The sequence below is a fragment of the Balaenoptera acutorostrata genome, chromosome 1 (genome assembly GCF_949987535.1).
Source record: "Balaenoptera acutorostrata chromosome 1, mBalAcu1.1, whole genome shotgun sequence".
NCBI lineage: Eukaryota > Metazoa > Chordata > Mammalia > Artiodactyla > Balaenopteridae > Balaenoptera > Balaenoptera acutorostrata.
The window spans coordinates 179,543,169-179,554,876 of NC_080064.1; the positions used below are offsets into that span (position 1 = coordinate 179,543,169).

Below are 11,708 nucleotides of genomic sequence, written 5' to 3' on the forward strand. Positions count from 1 at the left end.
GAAGACATCAGGGACATATAGCTTCTGCTTTGTCCTAAGCCTAAAGGTTGGTTGACACACGTGGCCACAACCCTGCCTGGGTGGATAATCTGACAGCAATTCCAGAAGCTTCTGTAAGGCTCAGTGAGCGGGCATCCTCTGCGTGCCCAGCTGGGGCTGGCACCTGGCTGACCTGAGGTCCCACCTTGGAGCCCACTGGCCAATGCAACCTGCAGCAGCCCCTGGGTCCAGCATTTCCCAGCTCAGGCAGAGCAACAGCTGCTTCAGAATCTTCTAGGCTGCTTGTGGAAAATGCAGCTTCCTGGCCACACACTAGACTCTCTAGATCCAAATCAGAGGTTCTGGAAACCTTCGTTATTAACAAATGCATGAGCTGAGGCCCCTGCACACTGACACCCGTTCTCCGGAGGACAGTCCCCCTTTAACACCCAAGCTGAGTCCCCAGTGAGTCAGGGCCCCTGTCCCTCCCCTTGGTCTTGGGGGGCAGCATTGGGTTCCTGCTGCGGGCCCCCCAGGGAGGTGTCCCCCACTGCATGAAGGGGTGAAAAACTCTTCACGCACAGAAACATTAGACAAATTGGGCCTTTTATTTACAGAATACAGAAGAAAAGCATACAAAAGAAGCCTCTTGGTCAATCGTGTCAAGGGAAAGTTCTAAAACTCACTTTTTAGTAGGGTGTGGTTGCTGATATATTTTTTTAAAAACTAAAGAGACAGAAAAGGCAAAAAGGTAATCTGTGGCATGGGCGCCTTGTCTCGGGGGAAATGACAAGTCAGCTGACTGACAGTTTAGAGCAGTTCATCTTCTGTGCACACGGACCTGGCTCCCGGGACCATCCCTGCGAGGTTTTGACTTTTGAAATTTCTGGATTAATTCTTAACCAGAATTCTAAAACGTGAGGGCCAAAAGTGCTTGGCCTTATAATGCCTCTAATTTGGGGGTGGGGGGGCGATTCTCCCTTGGACAGACTTCAGCCGCTCTCGTCCCTCCCAGGTCACACTTCTACGTCCCCTGGGAGACTCAGCGGGCTTCTCTGGGGGCAGCTTAGCGCACTGGGCCAGCGGGAAGGCATCCTCCAAACCCACACAGGCTCCTTCCTCCCATCTGCCTTTCCTGTGACCAGCAGGTCGCACAGGCCTGACTCTCTTTCCCACCAGACGATGCTTTGCTTTTTCTTCCACGGACGTCGCCTCTTTTCCCTGACTCCCAGCGTGGCCAGGCAAGCTATAGTTATCGTACATGCGTGAAAATGAGCCATCATCAACTCTCATCATTTGAGCTAAAGCAAGACCATTTGTCTTCTCTCTTCCTCACCGATATTAATGATGCAGGAATTGGGTCCAAGTTCATCTTCAACATGAGCCTCCAGAACGTGAAGCACAACCTAGCTTCACGGCTACAACGCTCCCCTCCACTCGTTCCTCTTGCTGTCCATCTGTCTGTCTTCCAAACTTCTCCACTTCCCGGTGCCACCTGGCTGGGTTTGATGGGTGACGCATGAGCACGGAGTCCTCACTTCCCTGCCCCGGGAAACTTCACGGGGCAACAAGCAGGTGTTGCCTCCAATCCTGCAGACTGGTCAGTAATAACTATTTTGGACTTCAGGACATTCTGGAAACCAGGTCAGAACAGGGGCCTATCGTGGAGGTTGGCAGCGGGCATCCCCCCGTCCGATGGTCCAGTGGCAGTTCAGGGGTCACCCTCCAGGCCCAGGACCCTCGCCCGCCCTAACTTTGAATCCAGCTGAGATGACATCAAACTGGGCAGCACAGAAGAGGAAAGGCAGCCAGTGTGAGCTCACAGGCCTCAGAGGGTCTGGAAGCACCAGCACGGCGTCTCTGGCCACCCAGCCTCCCCTGGACCCCGCCCAGAGCCTAAGATTTTCCAACGCTGATAATGCAGACCTGGCACCTGTGCTTCCGCTTCTCTCGCCCAGCATCCTTCTTCTGCTTCCTTCGTACCTGTCTCCTACTTTCTGGTTCCTTCTCTAAATCATACACTTACTTTCATTTCCAGGTATAGCGCCTCCCTCTCTCCCCAGAGAGAGCACGCTTCGTCGGCTTGATGTCGAGGACGAGGGGGCTGATGGTACCCCAGGCAGCTGAGTCAGGAGGCCCACGACCTCAGCCAGCCATCTGCCTGCAGGGCAGTCTGGCCAGCTCCATGTGGCTGGGCTGGACTGGGCTGGACTGGGCCCAGCAGCCCTCGGGAGCGCTCTCTCCCTCAAACAACCTGCACCTGAACTTGCTGATCTTCCCACCCTCACACCACCTCCACATTCATGTCAGAGAAGGTGAAAGTGACAAGTCTTCATCTACTTGAAACAGTCATGACACATCGTCAACACAGCTTTCAAAGCATCGTAGCCTTCAAAGAGGTTTTTCTTCCTTCCTTCTTCTCAAGCCTGTAATTAAAACTCCTGGTGGCCAAGGGGTACAGGAAGGAGATGGGGGGATGACTTCAGGAACAAACAGCTCCTAGGGTGTGCTCAGAACCGAAGCAGCTAAGGGCTGGGAGTCCTGTCAGCCTGTGAGCTTTCCAGAATCGAGCAAATCAGCTCACTCCAGATCCAAATTCCCCATCCCTGTCCCCAATCACCACTCTGCTACCCACCCAGAGCGCGGACTTCTGTCAAGTGTTTGTCTCCACACCAGCCCCCGCCCCCTTCACGGGCAGCCCCGGTTTTAGCGAACTAATCGTAATCCCAAGCCTGACCTCAGCCTAATTCTCTGCGGGATTGTCCACCAGGGCCACCTGTGTCCCAGACACGTGGAAAGCTCAGCAGACGGATGGGGATGACTCATGCGAAACACTCATCCAATTCAACCAAGACGTCTTCTTTCTTCCGAGGATTTTGTGAGTTCAAGTCTGAAATGCTCCTGGATGCGCGCTGTTCCCGGAACAGAGGCTTCCAGCCCCTCCCGTGGCATCTGCCCAGGCGGCTCCCGAACTAGCGGACAAACGACACCACGCTGGTGGCCACACCGAACGGGGCGGAGTAGGCAGCGGCGAATCCCTGCAGGCCGACCACGATGTAGCGGCATCCTTTGGTGATAACCTTCCCAACGTTCTGTTTTTAAGAACAGAAGAGAAAAGCAAAGGGTTAGGCGAGGCAACTTTGTAATCTTCCACGCACAATGATGCCACACATAAAGAATCATTTCGCCTCATCTTCCCAGGGCAGAGGAGCCAGCTAGCCTTTTCTCAGCTCTCTGGCGTCCCACGCCCAACCCCATCATACGAACACTGGGGGGCTCAGAACAGACACCGGCACCTTGAAAAGGGCTTTCCAGCCCCGCGTGTTTCCAGATCCTTCAGAGATCTTCCTGGAAACAGCAGTGAAGCTGCTACTTTTAAAACCAAACCAGTTTTGTTGTATATTTTAAACCGAAGCCCATTCTCTTCTGTTCCAGCTAAGTTGCTGGATCTGCTGAAGGCTGGGTCGAGAGTTTTCCGTCATTCTCCTGATCTGAAAGCCCACGCAGTCCTCCCTCTGCCTCCAGGGCACACCTCTTTCTGACCCACATTTGTGTCTTTAAAATCTCCTACTGCTCTGTCCTTGCTGCATCCGCGGAAGTCTTGGGTTCCCGATACAATTCTACACTCCTTGAGGGTAAGGACTGGGCCTTTCTTTCTTGGTATCCACTCTTCCTCCTCCTCCTCTTCAAGGCCTGGTGCTAGACTGAGGGCATCCAAGGGATTCAAGTGGAATCGCAACGGAAAAATGAAGACCACCACCACCGACTAACACTGACTGTGCTTTTGCCCCTCCCCCTTTCTCTCTCCACCCCCAACTTCTGTCATCCTTCTCCGTGACCACAACATCCATGTAGGTGACCTGGACATCATCACACGTCTTGTCTCTACACCCTCGATTTTTCCAACTCCAATAACCACTTAAAATCCCTGATCACAATCACAAACCCGCCTTTGACTTCCAACACTGCCTGGCCAGGCTAGTCTGTCAGTCCAGTTGGCTGACTGTCCCTCTTTCCCAGATATTATTTCTTACCTTTTCCTTTCTCCACAAGCCTCTCTGCCCCCAGTGCACACAGAGACACACACACAGTGTCCATACCCTCATTAGATGATCCCACTTCATCTCTCACTGACTCAGAAGTCATTAGGGAACCCGTTCATCCTCTACCACTGTCTACACCTGCCCCAGCTTCTCCTCCCACCTTGCCGGTGTCCCAGTAGAGAAAATGGCCCTCTTCCCCCAAGGCCATTCCCTTGACACTTGTTGTTGGTACCCTCTCTCACCTCACCCTCAGCTTTCCCTTCTCCAATATCACCATCCTCTTCCTCCCCATTGGATCATTCCTATCAGTTTACAAATATGCTCAGCTGTCCCCTTGACTCCGTACCCTTCTCTAGGTCCTGCCTGGGTCTCTGCTCTCCTTCACGGCAAACCAGTGGAAAGTGCCATCTGCATGTACAGCTTCCGCTTCCTCCCTTCTTATTCCCTCTTCCCCTACCCTGGCCCATCCAGGACTGCTTGGTCATGGCCATCTGCCACCGCCATGCTGCCTGAGCCAATGAGCATTTTTCTGTCTTCCCCCTGACTCTCAACAGCTTTGGACAAACTTCATGAAACACTCATTTGGCCTCTTTGACTCCATATTCTCTTGGTTTTCCCTTCCCTCACATGAAGCCCCTCCTCAGCTTTCTTTTTTTTAAAATAATTTTTAATTGAAATATAGTTGATTTACAATGGTTCAGGTGTACAGCAAAACGATTCAGTTATTCATATACATATATATATATACACATACATGTATATATTCTTTTTCAGATTCTTTTCCATTATAGGTTATTACAAGATATTGAATATAGTTCCCTGTGCTATACGGTAGGTCCTTGTTGTTTATTTTATAAACAGTGGTGTATATCTGTTAATCCCAAATTCCTAATTTATCCCTCCCCACCCCCCACAAAGGAAACCCTTTGGTAAGTTTGTTTTCTATGCCTGTGAGTTTATTTCTGTTTTGTAAGTAAGTTCATTTGTATCTTTTTTTTAGATTCCACATTTAAGTGGCATTATGTGATATTTGTCTTTGTCTGACTTACTTCACTTAGTATGATAATCTCTAGGTCCATTCATGTTGCTGCAAATGGCATTATTTCATTCTTTTTTATGGCCCTCCTCAGCTTTCTTTCCCTTCTACCAAACTTTAAAATGTTGGAGTTGTTCAGTCCTGTTCTTTATTTTTTATTTAAAAAAATATTTTGGGCTATAATCTCTCCACAGGTGGTCTCATCCATTTCCAATGACTAAGTATTTCCTGTATGCTGATAAATCCCATATTTATATCTTCGGCTCAGACTCAAATATTCAGTTCTCTACTTGAGGGCTCTACTTTTTGAGGCCTCATGATCCCTCTGGCATACACTCTTCCTTGCTGCAACAAACAGATCTAACTTGGACTGGCTACTAGTGCATTCCTAGAGGCCTTCGGCTATCAGGCTTCAACAAGAAGGATGCACCAAGGAGTTAAATTTATCCATGATTATATAGCTGGTAAGAGGCAGGGCTGAAGTTCAATCCCAAAGAAATCTCACTTTAGGGCCTGTGTCCTTACTCCCCACATACACTTCCCTTCTTTAAGGAAGGCAGTACGTAACCTTGCCGTTGATTGCTTGCGGCCTGGGCTTAAATTCCAGCCCAATCGCTTATTTAATTTTCATTGGCCTCAGTTTCCTCACCTATAAAATGGGCATATTTAGTAACCACCTCATTGGGTGAAGAGGATTAAAAAGGTTTACGCAAGGAAAGCCCTTAGGACAGTGCCTGGCACCAAATGCAGGCAGTAGGAGTGCTCCCAAAGGTCAGCTACCTTTATTGGAAAATAACCTTTGCCTCTTTTTATTCTACAGTAATTTACGTTTGTGGTGGTAATTTTGAAATCTAAGATATTTTGTTATCTGTTCAGGAAAGTTTCTTAAGACTGTACTTTGCTATGATTTCGGGCTTATGTCAGCTTTCAGAGACCTCAGGATAACAGAAGAGGCCGTGCTCAGTACTGTATGCCCAGCATCCAGAAAGGGCCCGGGTGTTTCCTTTGGTTGTTCTCAGGCCAAAGGAGGAGTTCTGGGAGAGGAAGGTAACTCTGATGGCCTCTTTAGACACTGATTCCCAGGACACTGCCTCGTCAACTTCCCAATGGGACATTAGGGTGTGTGTTGGGGGCAGGGAGGCGGTGACGCCGCTGAGAGAAACATCTCTATAAATGTGTAATAAGATTCCGTGGGAGAATTTTACGTACCTGTTAGAAATAACAACAACGACAAAAACTGTCCTCCTGGAGTAAGTATTAACAGTTCAGAGCATCCTTTATAAGCCAAGCCCCTAGAATCATGGATGGCCTGCATTAAACTTGACATTTTGGGTATTTGTACATCCATTTCCCTCAGCCTGCTATTTTAAAAAACTGCTTGTCACTTCATCTTTGCAAATGAGAAAAAAAAGTTACTAAAATAGCTCATTAGCTAGAACACAGTCAAAACACAGATTTGAGAAATGTGATGCAAAGAAATGTAAAATATCATCGACCATTTCAGTGTCATTGGAGGGAGCAGATTTTGAAATCTTTTGATCCGAGTAGAGTTTCAATCCATATAATCTCTCAGAGGGGCGGAGGGGCCTGGGGGATCATGGGACAGTGTGGTAGGTTGAATAATGCCCTCCCCTCAAGATGCCCATGTCCTAATCCCCAGAATCTGTGAACATGTTACCTCATATGGCAAAAGGGACTTTGTGGATGTGATCTAATGAAGGATCTTGAATGGGGGAGACTACCATGGATTATCCAGGGGGCCCCAATCATTATAAGGATTCTTATATCTTTATAAAGATCCAAATAAAGACCACCACCCTTACAAAAGGGAGGCAGGAGGAGTCGGAGAGAAGGCAGTGCAGTGCCAGAAGCAGAGGGACAGAGAGAAAGAGATTTGCAGATGTTGTGCCACTGGCCCTGAAGATGGAGGAGGGGACCTCTGGGAGCTGAAAAGAGCAAAGAAAGGGTTCTCCTCTGGAGCCTCCAGAAGGAACCAGCCTGTTGACTGTAGCTCAGGGAAGATGACTTTTAGCCTCCAGAACTGTAGGAGAATAAATTTGTGTTGCCTTAAATCACTATATCTGTGGTAATCTGTTACAGGCAAAGTAATATAGGGAGTGAGGCTTTTCTGGGGGTTCCTGGGTAACCCCAAAGATGTCAGGGATTCCCTGTCCCCACCCCCAGTTTCCCAAAGGAAACCAGCTCTCAACAAAGATCCCTTTCCCCCAAGTATAAAAATCAAGTCTTCCCTTGTGAAATTTGGTCAGGACCCAGGCACAAAGCTGAGGTGGGCTGTCAGCTACAGAAGCTGATTTTTTTTCTGAGTTAGAGCTCATTAAAAACTGATCGGAGAAGAAACAGTCATATGGGACCTCTCCTCCATCCCCTTAGATAACAGCCAACAACAATTACAGGACCCTCGCCATATGCCAGGTGCGTTCCAAGACCTGTACATGGACTAACTCATTTACTCCTTACCACAGCCCTAGGATTAGCCCATGTGACAGCTGAGGAAACCGAGGCAGAGAGGAGAGCAGAGCTCAAGGTCACACACACAGTAGGAGGCTGAGCACAGCTGGCGCCTGGCAGTCTGGCTCCAGGGCCCCTGTCCTAACCCCCTACTTAGACGTGGGACATTTTTCTTCCTCTTGAGCTCAAGTTTATTCCACACCCTGTGTTTCCCCTCTCCAGCCCCCTCCTAGCTGCCCGAGTAACAAAATTTAATAACTTTCCTTATCTGCACTTCTTCTTGTGGCTCTCAGAGGTGCCTGGGAAAGGCGACCTCCTATCTGAAGCTAAGTTTGGGGTTTGGTTCCCTCACCCCCCTCCTCCCTCCACCCTAACTGCTTTTGAACAGGCAGGGGCCAGGGGAGACTGCTGACTCCCCGCTCTGCTGCTCTAGCTGTGTGGCTTTCAACAAAGAGCTTAACTTCCTGAAACTCCAGTTGCTTTCACTGCATAATGGGAGTCCATGGCTTTCTAAGGTCGTTGAGAAGATTCAGGGTTATCGTGCATCGTATGTGCAACAGAGCACCCAGCAGCCTGTAAGAGCACAGCAAACCCACACACACCCTTTCCCCTTGCCTGCACCCAGCAAACAGCACTCTCCCAGCAACTCCTGCCCATCTGAACACTCACATCATTACTTAAAAATCAACTGGGGCCACTGACCGCCAAGAGTCCCAGGCACCCAGCCTTTCGAGCCCAGAGGTTCCCGCCAGAGACTGGACCCGGCACAGCACTGGGTCGACCCTGCTTGGGGCCAAAGGGCAGCAGGGGAAGGGGAGCCTATCCTAGGACAGTTCACAAAAGCCGAACACCTTTCTTTAAATAGAAGCAGGAAGGGACTTGGGTGAAGGATTTGAGCGGTTAACAGATCAAAAGGAACTTTATTCACCCTTCCTTGAAGGAAAAGCCATTCCTTAACCACGCTGAGCTATTTGCAGGTCATTCCTTATTCCAATGGCCCAAGTGCAATAAAATTGCACCTGGTGACCAAAGCGGGGAAAGTCACCTCCCCACGTTTCTAGCGGAGACTTGGCTATTCTCATGGATTTTCAACAAAGAAGGGTGGACCATCTGCTTCCTCCATGTTGGAGCTTAGATGTCGACCTTCTTGGTCGCCATCAAGAAAGTGGAAGTTGAAGGGCAGAAAGGGCACATTCAACTCCAACATGACAGCGTCCTCGCCTGGCCTCCTGGTCTATTGAACTAGCATGTAACACTCCAGAGCTCTCCCCTGCCTCATCTCTGCTAGCACTCTGCCCTCCGCCTTGGATGCCACCCCTTCTTTATCTGGTGAAATTCTTTTTTTTTTTAGGTGACGTGAAATTCACATAATGTAAAAATTAACCATTGTCAAGTGAACAACTCAGTGGCATTGAGCACATTCACAATGTTATGCAAGCACCATTTCTATCTACTTCCAAAATATTTTCATCATCCCCAAAGGCAAACCCACACGCATTAAGCAGTCGCTCTGCATTTCTCCTTCCCTTCATTCCCTGGCAACCACCCATCTGCCTTCTGCCTCTCTGGATTTACCTATTCTGGATATTTTATATAAAGGGAATCATACATACGATATGTGACCTTGTGTGTCTGCCGTGTACTTCCTTCCTTTTTATGGCTGAATAGTATTCCATTGTGTGTATGAACCACATGTTGTTTATCCATTTATCAATTGATGGACGTTTGGGTTGTTGCCACTCTTTGGCTGTTGTGAATAATGCTGCTGTGAACATGTACATATATATTTGTTTGAGTATCTGTTTTCAATTCTTTTGGGTATGTACCTAGGAGTGGAATTGCTGGATCATATGGCAGTTCTGTGTTTAATTTTTTGAGGAACTGCCAAATTGTTTTCCATGGCAGCTACCCCATTTTACACTTCTACCTGCAATGCACAAGAATTCCGATTTTCCACATCCTCACCAACACTTGCTACTTTCTGTTTTCTTTTTCCCTAATAAGAGCTATGCTAGTGGGTGTGAACCTAGTACCTCTTCATTAACCTGTGAAACCATGACTCATCCTTCTGTGCCCAGTTTCCATGTCACCATTGATTTGAAAACTTCCCTGACTTTACAACCTCATCCCTGAAGATTAACTGCCCAGGCTCTCCCCATGCAGCTCCGTGGTGGTGCCCGATATGGCAGCGTCTCCCTGGGAGGCTGTGGCCTCCTCTAGGGCAGAACTGCATCCTATCCATTTTTGTGACTCTAGTGCTCAGCACAACGCCTGGCACATAGTGAGAACCCTCAAAGCACCTTCAGCTCAGCCAGCCTCTGAGCTGAGATTTCCACATTATCAGTTCACCAACTGAGAGGCAAATGATGGCTTTTTTTTTTTTTGTGATCAGCTGGGACCAGGAAGAAGGATGATTCACCCTAGCATGACTCTAAGCCTGAAAGTCCCAACTTTACAGTTTTTATTAATATACTATACCACTGTCTGCTTGTTTACTGTTCCCAAAGCTGCTGACATACCTTTAAAGAAGATGATAAAGCTAAGTTTCTAGGTGTGGCGACGTCGGTTTCAGGTATGATAAGAGGTCACTGGAGGACTGGATGATATATCAGATGGGGCCCCTGCCCTTTGGCCAGGATAGAATGAGTTTTGTGATTATCTTCTGGGCGGCCTTGTCCAGTCCCAGGGACCAGAGGCAGTAGTAGCTTCAAGTGTTTCCAGGCCAAAGCACCTGGTTTGGGGCTTTGATCTCTGAGGAGGAAACTGCCGTTCTGTCTCACATTCATATTCTCTCTCTTTCTCCCTCTGTCTCTCTCTCTCTCCCACCTACCCCCATGCAAATGACAGTAGGTTTGCTGAGTACACAGATAGCTGTCTGGGAGAAAAGCAGATTCAACAAGTGAATACTTACGGATTGTTGAGCTCCCAGGCCCTGGAAATCACCTTGAGAATATTGGGAGAAATAACCCAAACAATTCTCAGCTAGTAGGACATCCTCGAGAAGACGTTGCGGGAAGACAGACAAATTGGGCTGTACCTCCCTACTTTCCAACTGGGTCACCTTCTACAAGTCACCCAACCACGCTAATCCCTCAGTATTCCCACTCGTAACATAGGGACACTGATTCCCGTCCTACCAACGACACAAGGGCGTGGGAAGACACACCTAGGACAAGAACCACCTGGGTAAGCGACCCCTTGGGAAAGTTACCCACTCGCCAGCATCGGAATAGCCGTGGAGCGGTGCGCAGGGAAACCTCTGATTTAATTTCTATCACTCCCCGCAGCTCACTTTCCCCTTACTGCCCAGTTCACAGCGTGAGCAGTCTCGGGGCTCCAGGAGTGAATGCCGGGAAGGGGGTGCGCGTGGGAGGCCGAGGGGGTGCAGGGCAGCGCAGAGAGGCCGAGACCGTCAGACTGTGGGGAGCCGACTCCGGCTCTCGGGCGGGCGCCCCGCGCTCCCCGACCTCCAAGGGACAGTGGGGGCGCTGGGATGCCTACCTTGCCGTACTTCTTCAGCTTCTGCCGGTACCTCTTCTTGGGCTTCTCGCACGACGCCGGCTCCTCCAGCGGCTCGTAGCGCTCGGGGAGGACCGCGAGGTGCACCCTCCGCGCGCCGCGGCTCCCCGGGCGCTGCGCGCTCGCCCCGCTCTCCGCCGCCTCGGCCCCGCTCTCCAGATGCTCCAGGATAGCAGCCGCCTCCTCGTCCCCCTCCGTCCGCCCTCGCCCCCGGACGAGGGGCCTGCAGCGCGGGAGACTGCTCGCCGCCTTGCTTCGAAGCCTGGCTCCCACCGTCATGGTGCCGCGGGCCCTCCGGCTGAGGTCGGTGCACGAAGACACCAACCTTTGCGCCCAGCCTGCGCCTCCACCCCCGCCGCCCGCCCTTGCCCAGCCCGGCCCAGCCCGGCCCAGCCCGGACGGGGCGGGGGGCGGTGGTGGTGGGGGGAGGTGGATGGGAAACTTGGGATGGCAGCGCCCCCTGGCTCTAGGGCCCGGGATGGCGGCGGCTCCACCCAGCCCTGGCTTTCTGGCGGTCGGGCCCAGCCGCCAGCATCCCATCCTCCGGCCAAAGGGGTGAGGGTTGCTCCAAAGCTCAATGCACAATGAACACGCAAAGCACGTTCAACCACACTTGCAACGAAATAAGTGAACCCCAAATAGTGAGACTTCCTTTGCACACG

General features: G+C 50.3%; 1 protein-coding gene across 1 annotated transcript; it reads right to left on the reverse strand.

Moving 5' to 3' along the window:
* Window positions 1–568: 568 nt before the first annotated feature.
* C1H1orf115 (chromosome 1 C1orf115 homolog) lies at window positions 569–11,389 on the reverse strand. Its single transcript, XM_007172060.3, has 2 exons — window positions 11,029–11,389; window positions 569–3,071 (listed from the first exon to the last, which is right to left on the reverse strand). The coding sequence occupies exons 1-2, from the start codon at window positions 11,323–11,325 to the stop codon at window positions 2,952–2,954; spliced, it is 417 nt and encodes a 138-aa protein (XP_007172122.2). The 5' UTR covers window positions 11,326–11,389; the 3' UTR covers window positions 569–2,951.
* Between the last annotated feature and the right edge of the window lie 319 nt (window positions 11,390–11,708).

Coding starts and splice junctions, on each gene's coding strand:
- C1H1orf115 (XM_007172060.3), bottom strand. CDS start 11,325: ATGACGGTGGGAGCCAGGCTTCGAAGCAAGGCGGCGAGCAGTCTCCCG. Junction 3,072..11,028: donor AGCTGAAGAAGTACGGCAAG/GTAGGCATCCCA, acceptor TCTTAAAAACAG/AACGTTGGGAAGGTTATCAC.